This window comes from Chiroxiphia lanceolata, chromosome 10 (assembly GCF_009829145.1).
Source record: "Chiroxiphia lanceolata isolate bChiLan1 chromosome 10, bChiLan1.pri, whole genome shotgun sequence".
NCBI lineage: Eukaryota > Metazoa > Chordata > Aves > Passeriformes > Pipridae > Chiroxiphia > Chiroxiphia lanceolata.
In genome coordinates, this window is record NC_045646.1 from 10,051,888 (window position 1) to 10,072,182 (window position 20,295).

A 20,295-nucleotide genomic window follows, 5' to 3' on the forward strand; every position below is an offset into this window, starting at 1 on the left:
TAATTGTAAGCGAGCCAGGAAGTAGCAATTCTGGCATAAAAGTGCTTCATATCATGCATTCATGATGTCAACTACATGGCATATTTGCAGAATATTCAATGTCATCTCTTTGTGCTGATCTCTCTACTCACTTTCTAAAAATCTCTCATTACCACTTATGCCTGTAAAACTGGTCTTTTCTTCTGACCGAGGCTCTTTCAATGGGAGCTATATAATCAATGTCTATTGTCAGATTTAAAACTGTGGGATTTAGGAGACAAAAAGCATGAAATACCATGGAGAATATTGAATTACACCAGCTGACATATTCTTGAACACACTACCTCATGGGTGCCCTTCTAATACAAGGAACTGCTCTCTTAGATGTGAAATAAGCTTATATGCACATTGGAAAGCATTTTATATTGTCATTACTTGTTCACAATAGACAATTAACAGGTCATACACCTCAAAAGTAACCTGTCTTGACAGCAGTTCTCACATCATAGTTTATCTTACGCAATATGGGTCTTTCAAATTATTATATCTACCCCTAGACTGTCTTCTTCTTATTTATTTGTATTCATTTTCCTTTCATTTTTGATAAGTATAAAGATTTAATTCTGTTTAAACAAAACTGCTTTCCCAGTCAAAACCTAACATCTTGTACCTGAATGTGCAATGAAATCACAAATCATTTTCCTTGCTTTCCTCAGCACCTTCCTCCATTAGAGGAAAACAGGAAAGAAAGTGATTATGGTACTTTAATGCAAAAGAAATGACAGAGCCCTTGAAGATGAGAAGGTCAAACAGAGAACAGCTGTGAGAAAAGAGCAGGACACTAGGGGTACATAGATGTATATAAAGGCTCTCTGCTGAGAAGTCCTTTTTACCCACCTCTTTGCTGACTTAATAAAACATGTGCTCCACTCAAAATCTAACTAAAGGATACGTAATTGGTAAAGATACAAGCATCGCCCTTCAACACAAATAAAACTTCTTGGGAAGTGCGAGACTTTGCAAGCTTTTATAAATTTCAAACTGCAGAAACTTCAACTGGAAAAACATTCAGATTTTTACAAATCAATCAGATCAAGCAGGACAAAATCCTGTTAATTCCCAATTCATTTTTTAGGCCAGTAGATGGAGCACAGCAAAGCATTTAATACGGTTTGCCTCTGCAGTCTACCTACACCAGAAAGGCACCGGAGAGTGTGGCAGGCCCTACACTGGAGCTCTGAGGGCAGCACCACTGTCATTTTGCTGATCAGAATCAGTTAATCAGTCTGGAACTTGCTCAGGGAGAAGGAAGCTCTCAGGCTTTTGGGGTTTCTGGGAAAGCAATAAGGATAAAGTTGCATCAGGTTCAATAAGGCTAAACAGAAACGTGAAAAGTTTTTGGGAGGCTATTATCATTTCACAATCTGACTATGGCCAATACTACTGATAAGCAGAAAGAATGCAACCATGTTACAGGCAGATGTTTTCTTTCTTCATTTTCATCTACATTATTGCATTAAATATCTGCATTATTGCCATTAGTCATAAGTAAGCTAATCTGTATCCATCCAGTGTGGCACAATGAGTAAGGCATTGTCTTGGGTCTCAGGAGATACCTTTCTATCCTGATTCACCCACCAACTGCAGGCAAATTGAAACACATCATTTCACATCTCTAGGCCTCAATTTTTCTCATCTGGAAAGCAGATGCAGGCATCAATCTCTTGAATAAGCTGGGATTTGAGATCTACCAATGAATGGCAGGGTGGAAGAACTAAAAATTATTATTTTGCTATTAAACAATTGAATGCTTATGGCACAGCCACCACAAACAGAAAGACAACAGATTTAGTAGCTCCTCTTCACTATCAGTTTTCTTAGATTAAAAGATTTATTTCCTCAGTATTTTCTTCCAAGTCCTTTCCCTTCCCAAGTCTTACCTTTCCTGGAACAGATTAAATATTACTTTAACCTTTTGAGAAACAGTATTCCTTAAATTGCCAGTGAAAGACAGAGTGTGAAGAACATGAAGCAAATATGTTCCCATGTCCCAGCGTGTCCCAGAGCTCAAAGACTTAATCTTGAACAAAATACTTTTCATGCAAAACCTATCTTGAGACAGAATCATTTGTCATAATTGAAACACATGCAGAAGTTCAGTGTCTAAAGGAAAGGAAAAGAAACAAGAAAACAACAGCCCAGGCATAGCTCATTCTGGTAGGATCATGGGGTATGACTTATGTTTGTGTTGGTTCTTGCCAAAGCCAAACCAGGTGCCACATGAAGTCAAATAATTCTGTCACGATGCACATTAGCCACAGATGGCAGCCCTTCATTTTTGAACAAAGCGAGGCATGAATACGAATAGCATGGAATAAACCAAAGAAGTTCAAAGGGAAAGAAAAAAAAAATCAATATTTATAAAAGAAAACAGATGCATTTCATGTGCAAGCCAAGACCACAATTTGATTTTATCGAATACTGTAGCCCTGTATTCAAACCAACTCCCCTTTGCTATTTGATGTATATATTCATAATATGCTGAAGGTGAAGCTGAAAACCAGATTCTGTCTTCAGTTCCCATTCTGAAAATGTGCTATAAGAATTCCGTGTAAATTCAATGCAGATTCCAAATTAATAGTCAAAGATAAGTGATGAATAAAAAATTTGAGCAAATTTCTACATATCATTAAAACTCACAGATTTATGTTGAGCTCATTTGTGACATGCTAATAACAAGACTGCTCCACATGTAGTCTATGAGGGATTAGACTCTGAGCTTGTGTAACCTGGCAGGTCTTCTGGGGCTATGCAAAGTTATTTCATAAGAAGGTCTGCAAATGTTTTTCATTTTTTTCTTACTTATACTAGAGATATGCTGTTATGAAAACTTCCCACTTGCCATATAAAACAGGTTCTCTAAGACATCTGAAGTGTACATAAAAAAGTCACACTGTAATACTGTGTGATAATGTAATGAGTAGACAAAATGCCAGAAAAAAGTATAAAATATTATATATAAACAGTGAGAGGAGCTGACAGTTATCCATGTATTCAAGAAACACTTCAGAATTAGAGTCAGACAGCTTTACAGAAATTTTATAAACAACTCTACACTGTAAGTTATTACATTCTACACTGTATAAAGTTACATTTAACTAACACTTTATACTAATCTGTATAAGGGAAAAACTTTTTTTTAGCAGAGATAATTTCATTCATAACTGCTCATCTGTAATCAACTTTTCTCAGTATCAAACCCCAGACTTATGTGAGGGAACAAAATCCTGAAGATCAAAGGAAAAGTGTCTGTTATGAACATTCATGTCATCAATAGGAACAGGTTGATCGATACAGGTGATCTTTTACCATAGGTAGTATTCTCTACATCAATAGGGGTAGTATTCTCTACACCAAGATAAAAGAATCATGTAAGGAATTGTCTATTGCATTCAATACTTCTATGACTATTTCTCAAAACAAAATGTTGTTTTAAGGAGAAAGTTGAGTGCCCACACAGGTTTACTGTAATTCTAGGTGATAAATGTGTTCGAAAAATAGGTAGCCTTTCTTGAAAGGCAAAATCTTGTTTAACCTAAAGAAAGCAATAAAAATATAAATATGCGTTATTTTAAGCTGACTGACATTTTTCAGAATTGGTGTCAATCACTTTTATGAATTGATTACATACTGAGTTACTTAGAAGCAAACTCATTTCCTTTCTTCACAAAGAATGCACTGAATATGGGCAAAATTAGATACTTATGGTGTACTTGTAGTATTGCCAGAATATGAACTTCCATCTGGGTTACAGAAGTCACAGGCAGTACACAGAACATAATTTTGCATTTTCAGTTTTCAAGGAAAAAAGATCCATTTTAATTGTATGGAAGAATTTTATAACCTTTACTACGGAAAGAAAGTTTGACTTTTGGAATTAAAAATACAAACACGTAGAACACGATACCCCTCTGAAGAGCACAGCTCAACTTGCTGTATTACCTTGAGCAATAATATTTATTTGCTTTGTCAAAGGTGTTGTGGGATCAGCTGGTGCTGGCACACTTCAGGGACATTGTATGCTATGTACAGATGATAACATGGAAGAAACAATTGTTTTCTGCATGCTATAGGAAGCTGTAAAATTTCATGTAAAATCTGTGGGCAAAGCTGCTCTTCTGTTGACATGCTGCATTATGTGTATTATGAAGAACATGCAGAAATTCCAAGCCTTGCACAGTTTTTGGCTCTTCATAAACCATACAGTTAGTGTCATGACAAGTTAAAATGCAGAGAAAATTGTTCCACATTGTGAAACGAAGAGAAATATAGAGCATGACAGACTAAGCAGGCAACGTGAAAGGATATAAAGATATAGACACTTACATATCCGTCATCACAAGGGCTCATAGAGTAATATCCCTTTATGGGCAAACAGGCACACATTAAAATAAAGAAGATTAAAAAAAATAAGTTAACAGAAATAAATCACAGAGAAATGCACAGTTCTAAAAAAAACCCCAATAAAAATCAGCTAAAAATTAACAGACTATTAGCTTTGAAAAGAAAAGTATAATCACCTCCTAATCCTCATACTGGTATGTCTTAGAACTGAAACTTGTGTGTCTCTCTTGTGATATATTTACAAGTTCCTCCTCTCAACAACTGGCAAACATACCTAGTCTGCACATTATTCCACTGTAATCATCAGTTAGAACAGCTACATATGAAGCACTGACACATGTATGTGAATATATGGCTTGTACTGTTCACTGAGGCAGCTCAGAGATACCAATGAACATGGTATCGATCAGACCTCAGCTTCTGAGAAAGCAGCTGCCAGTGTTCTCCATACTTGCTTTGACTGGTTTTTCTGATCAGCACATAACAAAAGCCAAGACAGACAATTTAAGGTGTTTCAGCAATGTTAGCAATTCCTCATCTCAAAAAGCTCCAAGGATAAACTAAGAAAAACTGGAAGTTTTTAGTATCTATGGAAGGAAGCCTAAAATGTAGTTACTAAAATAAACGATGGTGATAATTCATGGTTCAAGTAGTTTAGAACAAAATATGTCATGTTCTCTTTAATTAGATTAAAACACTTAGAACAGCTTTGTATCTGAAAAGAACAGTCTTAATTCAAAATAAAAGTACACAGTTCAACACAATGAAATAAGACCAACGCTAATTACCTTTGCTTCCAATCTTTTTGTGCAAACCTGCCAGTACTTACTTTAGAGGACATTTTTGTGCAGATGAATAAGCACATAAACACTGTATTTAGGAGGCAGCTCTTTAACAGACATATACAGCCTTACATAAGAAGACATAAGAAACCTGCCACTCTTCACCGTGAGCAGAAAATAAAGTTCTTATTATTCTTTAACCAATTTTAAAAATCTGACATTATTCTTTTTATTACCCTGACACTTAGAATTCCCTGATGCAAATGAGTATTTTAACTTCCATGGCGCTATACACACATATAGACAGTTCCTGGTGAAGACAATTTAAAATTCAATTTAAGACAAAGGACAGCATTGATGGAGACCAATAAGTGAGCAAAAGAAACGAGGAGATAACCTGGTTATGAGAGACATTTCAACACATGCATGACCTGAGCCAGTGAAAATGGACATAGGCATCTAGACAAAGACTACATTAAAGGTAAGTTTTAACAATAAAGGAAACCACAAAAGGTTGGACCAAACAAACTTTCAAAGTCCCTTCCAACCTGAGCTATTCCATGATTTGAGGACAGTAACAGGAAAAGTTTGTGGAAACCCCTACTGGTGGCAACATCTCACCTTTCGAGATGAAGAATTCATGTAAATAAAAAACCCCACAGCAACTTGTGAAAAAGGTATCATATACTGTATCAGCAGAAAAAAGAACTTCTTGCTTACATAAAGAGAGAAGTTTGTTTCCTCATTGCCATACATAAATGGCAACATATAAAAATCATCCCATGGACAGGGATGCAGAAGACTCACATATTTCATCCTAAGAAAAGCTCACTTAGAGTAGATGCTGTTTGCTGCAATGCAGACATTATTTTTAAATGAAAGAGGGTACATCCACATCATGCCTGGTGAATCCACTTTAAGTGGTTCAAAGTGATTAAAAACTCAAACTAAAAACCTTCAGCTACCCTGATCCTGGGTTTCATGGGGTCTCCTGGTACAGAAAACTTTCACAAGAAGCTGAATACCTGCCACAAACTATTATGGTTTGACAGCATGTGCACAGTTGCAGTAGAAAGGGTGTTTGAGGACAAAAGCACAGAGCACAAGAAAAACAGGAGCCTGTGTTAGTCATTACAGTTATCCCAAGAATTAAAATAAAATTTCCTCTTGGTTTACAATTTGTAAATGACAGTTTCACTTTACAGAGAAGCTGGTGATTTTGTTCAGTGACAGAACTTATAAAAAAAAAAACAACAAAAGAGACCTAAAACTTGCAAGGGACATTAATTCACCTAATTGTAGCTACAGGTAAATATAATCAGACTGAATAGCAGCAAAAAACATAATGGGCATTTATTCTATTCCATGACACAGGTGCAATATATGCAAACATCTACACAGCTTTCAGGTCACAGAAAGATTCCCCATTGGTTAACAAACACCTCTACTATTGAAAGAAACTGCGTATCTGAAGAAACAATTCCAGTTTGCCCTTCAATCCAAAGTTTAGAAAATCTTATTACCTTATCTCTAATCCAAGAAATTCTAGGAAGGTGTACATCTTACTTCAATCCAAAAAGGCTCTTTCTGGGTTTAAGACTTGAACCCATACTACTTTTGATAGGGAGTGAATGTGCTAGGTTTGTGGTAAAAAGCCAGAATCCTCTTGGCTTCATGATGTGTAATGAACAGAAAAACCCCACAACCCATGCTTCTTATCCACCAGACAAATCAGTACCAGAAAGGTAAAAAAAAAATAAAATTAAACTTATCTCCAGAGTATGAAAGATATAAGAAACTGTGATAGTCCTGTGATAGAATACTGTAGCTGAAACTATTCAAATCTACCTCCACCTACATCAGTCCCCTGTCCTACTGGATATCAGAAAGTTGGGAATCCAATTAAACCTTTAAATAAGTGTTTCCTCAGCTTGTCAGGCCTGGTGCTCTGGCCTCCTATTCTTAAACCCAGACCTTTTGCTCTGACAATTCTCTCAGGTTTCTTATCTCCCAGTTCAGGACCATATATGCCAAATGACATGATGGAAGGTGGTGATAACATTCAACTGCAGCTAGGAAAAAAGCCTTATGGTAAAACAGGGCTTTAGAGAGGCCTTGGAAACATCTCCCAGCTGTAACACAGTTGTGTGGCCTCTCTCCCACTGCATGCAGCAGATGCATCCTGTTAATGGATTGTGGGTCAGGCACATGAGCTGACCCAGGAGGTCAGAGAGCTGGCAAGAGACATGGAGTTGCACTGCAAAAGAATGAGATCCAAGGCAGATCATCAGAGAGCACAAAGCTGACACCAGAAGCCTTTGCTAAGTAAGAGTTCACAGTGTGATTACAATGGAAAATTCTTTTGCTTATTAATGCCTTAGGTCTTAAAGCCAGTGCAGTTAGTAAGACTTGCTTCTGGGATTTGTCCTCCTGATACAAATTTCTTCCAGTATGAAAGGACAGGCCTTCAGTCATGGTGGGGGGCAAACCAGGAACCTGATGTTTGTACAGTAACAGCACAAATTAATAACTGATACATGTCACCTTTATTGTAATTTCAAAACCTGAGACCTCAAGGCTTTCTATTACACAATACTGCTTTCCTGACATTAAAAATCGAGCACAATGCATTGTGGAAAAAAATCAAGTTTGCATACAAATAATGCTACCAAGGATATAATCCAAAGTATTCTCCTTAATTTCCTTGTGCAATTGTTCATTTTGGTTAATAGCACTCATATAATTCTCCTTCCCTGTATAACTTCAAACTACCGGTGTAGTGTAGCTGATTAAAAAAAATCACTGTAGAGCTCAAGTACAGATCACAGAGAATGCTGCAGTTTTAGCATTTTCTGCTCTCAGAATCTGACCCAAAACCTGGATTGTGCCCTCAGTTGTACCAGTATGGCTGACTGTAAACTCAAGCACCTCCTCTTTCCAAACTATGTAATGCACATTTACTCATTCCCTAAATAACAAAGATAGGAATTTAAGGCTGCATGACAGTACCACAAAAAAGTAATTTCCTTGCTAACGATTTTCTTTTCTGTTCATCTATTTAGAGACATTGATCCACCAGAACCAATTTATTTAAGGGTCTGGCCCTGACACTGGTGATGTCAAGTGAGAGAGGATCAAATCCTGAATACTCAAAGTGAAGTGGGGAAAAAAACCCAAACAACAAACCACCATATTTAATGCCTGTCAAAACTCTTCAGACAATTACTTTTTCAAAAAAACCTCTCACTCATCTTGCCTATACAGAGATCTAATAGTAAGGATGAGCAAACAAGTTGCCCCTCTGCAAGTTTCTTCCCTCTGCAATTAAACAGGTGACTGTCCCTTACAGCAGAAGGTGGTTTGTGAAATGGAGTAGCTGGAAAGACCATACTCCAGTGTCTCTAAGTATTTATGAGCAAAAAGTGAGGGAACCTTCCAACACAAATCCAGCACAGATGCTGTGAACTCGTGCTACTACTTAGTCTGGGTCACGGTGCCTCCAGCTTTATTCCAAAACTTACGCAAAAACCTGAAACCACTTAAGGGTAGAACAATAACATCTGAGTGTATAACAATGAAGTATTTGAATCCCTGAAGAAAAAGTAATGGGATGGCTTAGTGGCCTAGTGGCAAGCAGTCAGAATTTTAGTCCATCTCATCTGGCTTCCTGGATCAACAGTCAGGGAGTGGCTACAAATCTTTTGAGATGATGAGAAAGGAGTTTCATTTTTGTTCTCATAAGATAGGCTATATGTATGTTTTTCTTCTTACACTTATTTGTGTTTCTACGTGTTTGCTATTCATGCATAAAACCAGAACTCTCTACACTGGAAATAAATGAAGAAATTACAATCAATCAAGAATAAGATGAGGAAACCTGATTATGACACAGAGAATGTCTATATGCAAAGACTGTGATCAGCCCTCCAAAACTTGGCTAAATGCCTCAGACAGCCTGTGGGGATCTGCTTATAGAAACGACATTAGATTTCAACCACAGTAGCTACTATAACCTCATTGTCAAGGAGTGACCTAAAACAGTCAAGAAACCCGTAATCTAAACAGTCTCAGTGCTATAACTGGACCAGTCCTTCACCAGAGAGCTTGGATGGCACAGCAACTACCTCAAATAGTGTGGGTAAAGGAGCCACAAAGTCACACAGAAATAGTTATGCTAGTAAAGCCTAGTATAAAAATAGATACAACTGTGCTAGAAAAACACAGCTTTACTCAGTTTAACCTGGCTAATTTGGGACAAAAGAGAGGCAAAGATTTACCTCCAGTAGGAAAAAAAATCCACCACTGACACATCGTCTTTCTCTAACCCATCTGCACAGCTGGAGACTGTGTTAAAGTGGCTGGAGTGGCTTAAGTACAGTGGAAAAGGTGCTTTCAGAGAAGAAAGGCTTTTAGAGACACTTTCAGAGCAGCAGAAGTAATGATGCACAAGATCAATAATCATTTCACAGATGAGAATCTTTTAGTAGAAGCAAACAGAAGAAGTGTGGCTGTAAGAGAGTGAGTGGTCACCTAACGCTGTCAGGCAGCATCAACCACTCCTCGTGAATGGTAACTTTTGTCTGCCTTGTTCTTAAAAACCTCCAGTGACAGAGATTCTGGCTGAAATACTGATCATACTCTGCTGCCCACAGACTTCTTCAATGATCATTTATCGTTCTTAAAACTCTTAAAAGTCTCTTTTTTCACACAGAAGGAAACATGCCTATACCTAAACGCTAAACCATATCAGGACAGATGTTTATGCTAAAATAGCTATGTGATAGGTGTACAGAAAAACATGCAGTCTAGCAATAACCCAGCCAGCTTTTGTCAGAGAAGACACAGCTTCAGCCACTCTGCACTTTCTGCAGAGTGGATAAAGAAACAAGTCAGCACCATAAATGAGGGTGACACTCTTCCCTCTGGCCCCTTCCCAAAAGGGTTCAGGAGACTGAAAGATCAATTTATGACAAAAAGAAAAAAATAATGAGCAAAACCTTGGGCAAATGGAGCACCTTGAAAGCTCAGGAGAAGAAGAAAAGTCTTGATCCAAGCAGAGAGCAGGAACAGAGAAGAGGACACATGGCTGTACAAAATGGATTATCTCAGTACATGGAAGGGGAGACACATACAACCCCAACATCAGATGGCAAAAATACAGAAGACTACTGGGGTACCTAATGCATTGTCTCAGAAATAAATCTGAGCAGAGAGGAATTGCAGATAGCCCATAATGTTGAGGCAGCAGACAAACAGATTCTAGATCCTTCTTCAAACCCTGGAGTAGTGGCTTTTGCAGATTGCATAAGAAAGCACCTCCTAAATTCATGGCAAGTCAGAGAGAGGAGTTTTGACCATTAACAGGGAACTGAAGGCATTTAAAACAGCGTGAAGAACAACAAGGAATAATACTGATATCTGAAAATATTAGCATGTAGCGAAGAAAAGGGAACATTTTTATTATCTCCTTATCTTTCTGTAACAGATTTCCAAGAGGAACAAAACGTACCCATAGTGTCATTGTTATTAGAAATCTTGGCTAGAATAAGGAATTTTATTTTCTTCCACTTTTCCTTTGACTCTTCACCAAGCTCTCCTACTACAAATACACATGAACACCTGCCACAGCAAAACCAACAAGAGTTCATGATTTTGGCTTGTCTTTGTAAAACAGTGGCACACAATGTTTTATTCTTAAAATATTTTAATGTAGTTTTAATATTAACACTTATTTGAATAATTTGAACAAGCTAGGTATAAAAAAAGGTTGTAGCACTGAATTGCTCTTCTGCTATCATTAAGTCACTTAAAATCTCACAGGAATAGTTTCATAGATGCTAGAAACTATCCTAAACTGTTTCTGCTGCTGAAAAATAACCCTAAAGCTCCTTCCCTGCTCAGGCAGAAGAGACTGAGCAGAATATTAATGAGCAAGGTATAGTGCAGTCATCTGAAAAGAAACTGGAGGCTGGTGAAGTGGGGAAAAAAACCCCCCAGGAATCCTGAGCTGCTTATCAATAAGATCAAAGATTCTTAGATAGGATGTTAAAAGTCCATCATGTAAATCAATAAGGTGGCTATGGTATATCTTCTAACTGCTCATCTAACAACTGGCTCTTACTGAACAGGGAAGTCCTCTCTTCCTCCTCCTTTCTTCATTTGCTCTCATGATCCTGTGTGATGCTTCTCCTTTAGCTGGCTAAGCCAATTCTCTCTAGGGTTATAGGAACATCACTGACAGCAGAAAGGAACAGAGCACGAGTCCAGAGCTGAGCAACCACTCCCCCTTTTAGCTAAATTAAATTGGCTAATATGTGCCATCAAACCCACTCAGAACATTAGCTTTAGGGTTTATTTTTGATTTTTTTTAAGCATTCAGTTAGCATTTTAACAGATACAAGTTTTACTGTCCTCACAACAACAGAATTAAATATACTTATGCAGCTACGAATGCATCACCATGTCATTCACCAGCAGCTGAGATCAACAAAACTTTATGTATTGCCAGGTTCTTATATTAGCTTGAACACATTATGTCTTGTCTTTATCATCTCACATTTATTGTTCAATATGCAGTTTAAGCAGTATTGTCTATTGAGATAGTTACTGTAAAAATTCCAAACATTATTACTTACAGTTCCAGGCCTTGTGAAGTCAATACTGTGTGCTACACTTTGTCTCATCTGATTGCTGAACAAGCGAACACAAACACTTTGAAGATATTCTGGTGTGATCTAAAAATTAGGAAACAAAGCAAAAACAGGATTATATAAAACTTACACCTTCTACCAGACAAGTGTTTCTGTATTAAAGGTTGTTTGGTTGATTTTTTTAAAGAGAGTAAGAAATCACACACATGAGACTCATTGACGTGAGCACAGGGAATATACTGCAACTACTGTTCCATTCAGAAATTAAAATAACTATAAATTCTCTTTATCTGGGAATTGTTATGCTATTCACAAGACTAATGCTAAACACTTTCAGAGAGTCTAGAAGAAAACTAGAATTTGTCACACCTATGTTTGCATACAGATTTTCCTCAACCAAAAGGTTCCAAATCAAATAAAATTCAAAAATGAAGCAGTTTTGTGCTTTAAACAATCATATGTTGATGTGTCTAGCTAGAGAGCAGAACTTACATAACTGTCTTGTACAGCAGAGAGAATAAATATGAATTACACAGTACAACACTTTGTGTTTCAATGCAAAGAGAATAAATATGAATTACATAGTACAGCACTTTGCATTTCAATGCAAAACATCTCAGTGGATTTAGATTTTTTGCTTTGGGAAATCTACACCACAATAGAACAGCCTGATTTCAGAACAGTTATTAACTTCCCCAGAACAGAGGCAAGAGCATCAAGATTATAGAAATACAAATGGGGACACTTCTGATATTCCCAGACCTACAGCAAGACGACAAAACCCTTCAAATTCAGAATGCTGCAGCTTCAACATGACTTTATTCAGTATCCAACTCCACTTTGGATTCAGAAATGACAAGAAACCAAGATTCATAACAGAAGAGCACCCTCAGCTGGACACACTTGGGAAGGATTAAATGACTGCCCCGCACAAGGCTTACAAAGGAAATTAAAACAAGCATCTGCAACAAAACAGAACCAGCGCCTGGTTCCTCCCCCCAGAAGGTAACTGGATATCACTCTGGAGAGCACTGAGGTTTGTAATGGGAGGCAACAAAGGAATGACTATGTGTTTATTGTTTTTGAAGTCGATGTGAGCAGATACCTTCCCTAATCTGCTGTAAAGCATAATCCACACCTACAGGCAAATTCTTCCCTGCAGTAATACGTGAGCAGGCAGTGATCCCAGATGCACAGTAGCAAACCACAAGATGTTCCTGCTGATGGCAGGAGGACAGTACATATTGACTTTTCAGTAGGCAGCACAGGAAATCCCAGGTAATTCTTCCTGCTAACAATTCACAGCTCCTTTAAAACCATCTAGAGGCCACTAACATCTGCTGTAAGAATAACCTTCAGGTTACATGGAAGTTATAGTACAGAGGCACGCTCGTGGAGAAGGAAGCACAACAGAGGAAACATACAATAAACTTCATATAAAAAATACCCATAAGAAAATTGTACCTTCTTCAGTCACATACGTGTTGCCCATTTCACATGGTAACTCATTCTCTCCTACTCCAGTTCCCTTTATCAATTAAATTAACAAGTTCATCTTAGCAGAACAGAGAGCAAGGCTTTTCCTCACCAAAATTTTGGATGAGAAGATTGTTTCCAGCACCATGGAACTTAAAACAGACCTGACAGAAGTTTTAAACACACTACAACCGCTGATGGGTTGGATTGCAGTCAGTAGTCACAGAAATAACCTCTTATCACTGCTGATGCCACAGCTCAAAAGGGGACTCTCATAAGAGATCTGAGGTGTCTTGTGAGATGGTGATTAGTTTTTTCAAGATTTCTGAGCCAGTACAATTCAACTCATCTTTTGCACTACATTTATCCTTCCACACAGGGTCAAAGGAAGAACCTCTCAGCTAAAGTGCTGTGTTTCATCAGTAGAGAGCCACAGTACTAACAGAAATGCTCATAACTACGAAGCTTAATTCACATTTTGATCTCCATTTTCCAGGGGGTGTGGAAGCAAGCACCCATCTGAGTCATCACTTACCATCTTGCCATTGACTGTGGCCTCCAAAGAATCCACCAGCTCTGCAGTGACTCCAATGAGATTGTGGTAGTCTGCCTGCATTTTGTTAAATCGTTTCAGGTAGGTCATGGTCCTGTGCTCAGACTCCACTAACTGTTGATGAAGATGTTGCAACATTTCTGTCAAGAGAATAATCAAAAGAGAAGTAGCATCACCTTTTCAAACAAAAAGATAAAAGAACCTACAAGCATTTTTACTGCTCTGAAGGCACAACTTCAACTTCCAAGGTGTGGAATTTCACTGCAAGGATAATTCAGCACCTCTAGTGTGATTCCATTTCATCACAACAGCTACAAGTATTTATTAAGCCTTAATCACTAAAGAAACAATTGATTCCCAGTTACAGCAGTAACATAACTAACTATTAGACAGTGAACATCACTGAACACATTTGTGAAGAAGACACTGGTTTAAAGGTCTGTTATTAGGAGAAGTTCCAGGCTCTCTGTGACAAAACGAGGCTCTGGGCATCGAATCAGAAGAACAAATGACAACACACAGCTGATTACCTGGACCTTGCTGTCCTCAGAGGAGTCATGCACTATCTGTGACATTCACTAAAGCAACACAGGGTAGAAAACATTATCATGACCAGCAACTGGAAAGGTCAAGTACCCACTCCAAAGATAAAACACCAAAACAGGAGAAGGACACTACCCCGAGATTCAAGCCACTGTTTGCTAGATTACACTGTGAGGCTGGGTGTTTTATCCAGTTAATGTATAGGAATTGACCACTGGTATTTAGGTTATGTAGTGCTTTGTTTATTTTAAAGACTAAGTCTTCGATTTTTTGGGGGAAAATGGTACAATTCACAGAACAAAAGAACCCCAAATCCAACCCAAAAACATTCAAGTTATCCAATTCCTCATTTGCTACGTCCTTCAACTGAATTCACTGAAGTTGCAGGGAATTCTCTACTTCAAAAAATTTTTCAGGTGACTCTGGTTGATGGTAAGCTGTATCAGTCACTTTTAGCACCTTCAGTTTCTGAAAATAACTCAAATTGGTCTTTTTTCAAGAAATAAATTATTAATAATAGCTGTTACATTTCTGACACATTTTGTTCCTTCAGGTTCAATTACTTTACAGACCAAAGCAAACTGAGTATCAGAATCTGTACCCTCCACCCCAGTGTCAGACTCAGCAAATCAGTTCTACATGGAACTCAGGCATGGAATCTGGAGCTGTGTACCACAGTGCACATCTCTGTGACTAGACAAAACTGTGAAGGGAGGTACAATAATCCTATTGTTACTGCTCATGTTTTGTATTTTGCTAGAACATTATGTTTTAAATTAGGTTGCTGAGAAGCCAGTATTGCTTTAGTGTTTTGAAAATGGCATCAGGCCCATCTGCAAACAGAGGGAATATTTACCATAGGATTTTCTGTGAAACAATGGGCAGGAATCAGCCTGACTCCAGAGTTTCAGACAAAAGTAGAATTCCTTCTCACAGATTTAAAAAAAATTTGAGTCAGGGTAGAGCATTCCAAACAGCCCAATATGACACAGTTTAGGTCCAAGTAGACCCAAAGGGAAGAAAAACAAAATAGCCAAGATGCAAAACTGGAAACCAGAAAAACTAGTTCCTGTTCCTGGCTTTGAACAGATTTTGCCCACAATCTTCTAGGAAACCATTACCCTCTCTCATGATTCACTATCTCTTTCCATAAATACATAGGTCATGTGTCCCTGGAACACCAAAGTATTGGGAAACATAACTGATGTAAGTAGAAATTTGGGATCCTAAGCAGTACAAAGTTTCACTGCACAATTACCTCTGAGTTTAAAAAAGCTCAGCATATAACACCTTATGATAAAAAAGCTCTGGAGGATTAAGGTGTAGTTACTCAAAATCTGTCCCTTTGCTCCACTGCTCTCTGAACTGGGGCACAAACCTCTGCTGTCCCATGGCAGGTGGCACAGGGTGGTAATCCTTAGGAGAGGGAAAAATGGGGAGTGGAAGTCCTGTGTTAGGACCACAGCTTCTTCTATGACTTCAAATGTAGGAGACTGCTTCAAAAATTTGTCACATCTTATGGATTTTGGAGTTTTTGAAATATGCTGAGTTTTTTATCCCATTTATACTAAAAGCAGTAGATGGCAGAACAGCTCATTTTTGCTACCAGAAAATTTAAGAAAAATTATCTTTTTAATGGGATCTTTTACAGAAAATGTGTTAACAGACTTTAGCTATAAACTGTAGCTATAAATGGACAATCTTAAAATTAAACATGGAATATACAGAGAAGGTACATTTTCTTACAAGTTAAGAGAGAAAAAAACCCACAGAATTATTTTACTTTCAAAGCCTCCTTCCCTCTAAGGGTGGTTTCTTTCTGAAAACCATTCAAGAGCCACAGCATTCTGGACCTCCAGGGTTTGTCACTGACACCTGATATCAAGCTGCAAATCGAACTACTATAATGATATTTCTCTTACACTTTCTAGGATGGAGCCAAATCCAGTGTGAAATAACAACAGAAGCTGTGACAAGCCACAGATCCTGTTCGAATTCAGCAGATGAACTTGGGAAAAAAAAAAAACCAAACCAAAAAATGAAACACTACTAGAATAGCTCCCAGTAACATTAAGCAATCCTGCTGAGAGCACCAAACTTTTTACAATTCTGTAAGCTCTTAAAACCATCTCAACTGCAATCAATATTCATTAACCTAAAACTCAGAGAAGTTAAGATCGCTTCCAGAGGCAACCCAAATTATTCAGCCTTGATAATAATAATTCAACTTTGATTTTATCTTCATTCCACAGCCACTACCGCTAAACTGCTACCACAGCTTTAATATGATACAGCTCCAAAGCAAGAATATTTTTCTAAACTAACAGATTCGGAGAGCAACCACGGCACAAAACGCAGCCACTCCAGCAGTTTATTCCATTGCCTCAACGAGCAAATTGGAATATATTTTTATTTAACTGTGACACAACACATTTGATTCAGAAATTTCCAGTGGATGTATCTAGAGCGTGACTTCACTCAGAGGAAAGTTGGAAGCACCAAATCACAAAGCGTAAACCGTCTCAGAGTTTGCCTGCTTTTCATAGCCCAGTGGGTAAAATTTCCAGTGAGGAAAATCCATCTTCCAACTAGAGTCAGTAGGAAAAACACTACATAACCAAAACTCAGTGCAGATCATCACTGACAAGTACCTCTTCCAAGCACAGAGGGCTGTTGGAAGAGCTGGTCCTGCTCTGTCCCATTTCCCCTTTGCACTCCTGTCACATCCCAATAAAAGCATTCACTTAGACAGACCAGGGAGCTACTAGCCCAGGTAAAAAAATCAGTATTTAGTGGCTTGTTTGAAACGTTAAATCATTACCCTCTGAGTCAAGACAGGGTAAAAGGAACTGGTACCTTTTAGAGGCATTTCAGTTTACATTTATGTCACCTTGCAGAAGTGATCAGACTGCACCATAACAGGAATCAGAGAGTAACTCAAGACATGTGGCTTCTCTCTTTCCTCTCCCAAACACAATTCCCAACACTGACAAATCCTTTTTACATATGATAAGCTTATCAAAGAGGAAAAAAAAAAAAGCTGTCTAGACCTTTATTATTCATATGAAACATTATTCATATGTGGAGGAAAAGAGAGGAAAATACAGCACAGAGGACTAACCTCCTGTTGTAGAAAGATGTAACACACAGTAAAGCTTGTCACTCTGCCAAATGAGATGCTGGCACCAGGCATCAGCTGAACTACTGCATGTTTCTACCAGTATTCTCGCCTGCTTTCTCATGTGTGTAATTGTTGAGTTTTTTAACTCCAGTTCCTACAAGCAGCCAAGGAGTTACACATATGCACAGAATTCCATACGAAGCTTCTTGTTCTAAGTGAGAGATTGGTTGTTTTCCTTTACAACAACTTACCTACACCTAAAACAGGCTTCCTGAACTTGTGCGTGCTCTGTCTCTTTCTATCTTAATCTCAGCCCACCCTCAGATACTTTGCTAGAAGCACTGACACTGGCCAGGCTGAGCTCCTGCACACAATGCAGCAGAGCTCTAGCAGAGGAGCTGCAGGTCCCAAGAGCTGTCAGACACTAGGGCTCCTTAGGTGACACTGATACCTTGCTCTCAGAAGAGGCAGGAGTCTCCTTCTTGCTTACCACATCTCCATAAAAATTACTATCCATATTCTGACATATTTCCACATCAACAGTCATTTAGACTGTTGATGTGGAAATACAGACAGGTAGGTCACACTTCACTTTCTCTTGTGCAGCAGCTTGACACACTTCTCCCCCCATCCCCTTCCTTAAAACAGTGGAAGAGTGGCTGTGAACTCATCCACAGATTTGTAATGAGGCAGTGAAGGGAACAGCAGCTGAACACCCTTCCAAATACTTCATTCCCTCCATTCCTGCTAGCACAGAGGACACAAAGAAGGTCTGAAGCTCTCAGTGCAAGATGCCAACCATTCTGCAATTCCTTCCTTTCCAGCCAAACTGAAAACATATGGGAGAGCTGTAAGTTAAGCACCACTGCCACACAAATAGCTTTCAAAGTCATACAGGGATTGAAGTTTTTTAGCAAATGGGTAAAAAGCCAGACTGTGCAGGTAAATCAGGCAAGGTAAACACACAGAACTCTCCCGGGCACCCGCAAGAGCATTTGTACCACCCCGCCCAAACTTGAAGTACTTCAGGGTGTCAGACTGATGACTGGCAACTATTTATAAAAGGCTGTTTCCAGGACTCTGACATACTGCTCTTCATTCATGTGTTGCCTATAAATTTTCTCTGCGTTTCTCCTTCACTGATAAAGGAAACATTCTCCAGCAGCGAGGAAGTGCTGTGGATCCCACGTGAGCTGAGCAGCTACTGCAAAAATAACCTCTTGGATCCAAAACTTTCATACGAGACAGTCCTCAAGTAACCTTTATGAAAAGTCCAAACTGACTCAACCTCCAAGGCACATAACAGATCTACAAATAAAGGCTGACCTGCATGGATTCAATTCCATGACAGTTCCCGTACTTGTAGAAAGCACAGAACCTTTCCAAATGAAAAATAATTAGGCCCAAAATAACTCAGGCGCAATCATGTAGTAATTTCTTTTTAATCAGAGTATGGAATTATTGCCTTCAGGAAAGTCCATCATGAGGAAAAAGAGTAACTTCTGGAAAATAAAAATCCACAAAGATCTTTCTAATATTCAGTGAAAGTCTAATGCAACACAAAGCTGAAAATAACAAAGAAAATACATGGAACTCACACTAGAAGAAAGCCTAACTTTCTCTTTAATTCAGTCTACAAAGAGTAAATCCTCAGGGTAAACCTACAGATTAAATTAACTAGAGAGGAAAAGTCATTTTAAGAACCCAGCTGGTCTCATACAGATCTCTACCTATAAAGTCATGTGAAAAAGTGAATGCAAGGTATTGAAAACCTAAGTTCTATTTATTGAACTGATTTTTAAAGGCACATATTTCAAGTGTCATCAGCATCTACTGGGATTCATTATTTCTAAAGGGCCCCACGTCACACACACACTTCAGTGCATATAAGCAGCACCTCGAAATGCAAAACATCAGCCAGTCACATTTAAATTAACACATCATTATTCAGGAGATACTAATATGTACTATTTTAGGAGTTTAAACAGGATGAGTGAAATCAACTTAGACATATCTAAGATCATCAGACAGTCATCAGAACAACTGTATGAGATTTAAAATGTGGAAGATACAGATAGGCACAAGCAGGTAAGGGAAAGCAATCTGAGGCAACTTTCATCAGAACTAAAAGTGGAGAGCTGGTATGCACTTCTTATGGAGTTCTCCACTATTTTTTACCACGTTTCAGGACAGAATAGACATTAAATACAAATCCTACTTCTAGGCCCTCTCCCATTTCTAGTACATGCCTATTGATGCTCAACCCTCTGAGCTCAAGCAGTCCAGCAGTAACCCCAAGGCAGGGGTCTGGATTTCAAAGGACTTTCTGCCAGGCATTACTGGTTTCCCCATCCCTGCAGGCACGCCTTCTGCTACTATCACAGACACTAATAATCTTCCAGATTATCCTTACCACATCTCAGCATTTACCTTTGTTGCATTGTCCATTCTCTTTCTGTTGCACAAGTAGGAGCAGTTCAGGAAAATGTGCATCCTTTCAGTACATGTTGGTTCCAGAGACACAGAATGAGAAATTCAACCAACTGGCAAACTCAACCAAACCAAACAGTCTCGCTGTCCCAGGCAACAGCCACAGGAGACGAAGAATAAAATAATCAATAATAAATACATGAAAATCTCTTAAATGCATAAAGCAGAATGTTGCATAGAGTGTTGAGACCTTTGGTTGACCTTTAAAGATATTAGATCCAGTCCTGATACATAAGATACAGTAACTCCAGTCTAACTGTATTAACACCAAAATGAAAAGTCAAACTGCTGATTTTA

At 38.4% G+C, this 20,295-nt stretch overlaps 1 protein-coding gene across 4 annotated transcripts in view; it reads right to left on the minus strand.

Annotated features, from left to right (window-relative positions):
* ARMC9 (armadillo repeat containing 9) overlaps positions 1 to 20,295 on the minus strand; it is a 65,771-nt gene that overhangs the window by 37,441 nt on the left and 8,035 nt on the right. For 3 of the 4 annotated variants that reach the window (XM_032698526.1, XM_032698523.1, XM_032698525.1), the window contains 4 exons: positions 19,939 to 19,963; positions 13,827 to 13,984; positions 11,801 to 11,899; positions 4,366 to 4,401 (listed from right to left, as the gene is read on the minus strand). In XM_032698526.1, coding sequence (XP_032554417.1) covers positions 4,366 to 4,401; positions 11,801 to 11,899; positions 13,827 to 13,984; positions 19,939 to 19,963 — 318 coding nt within the window. The remainder of the gene's footprint in view (positions 1 to 4,365; positions 4,402 to 11,800; positions 11,900 to 13,826; positions 13,985 to 19,938; positions 19,964 to 20,295) is intronic. The other variant, XM_032698527.1, reaches the window with a different exon arrangement.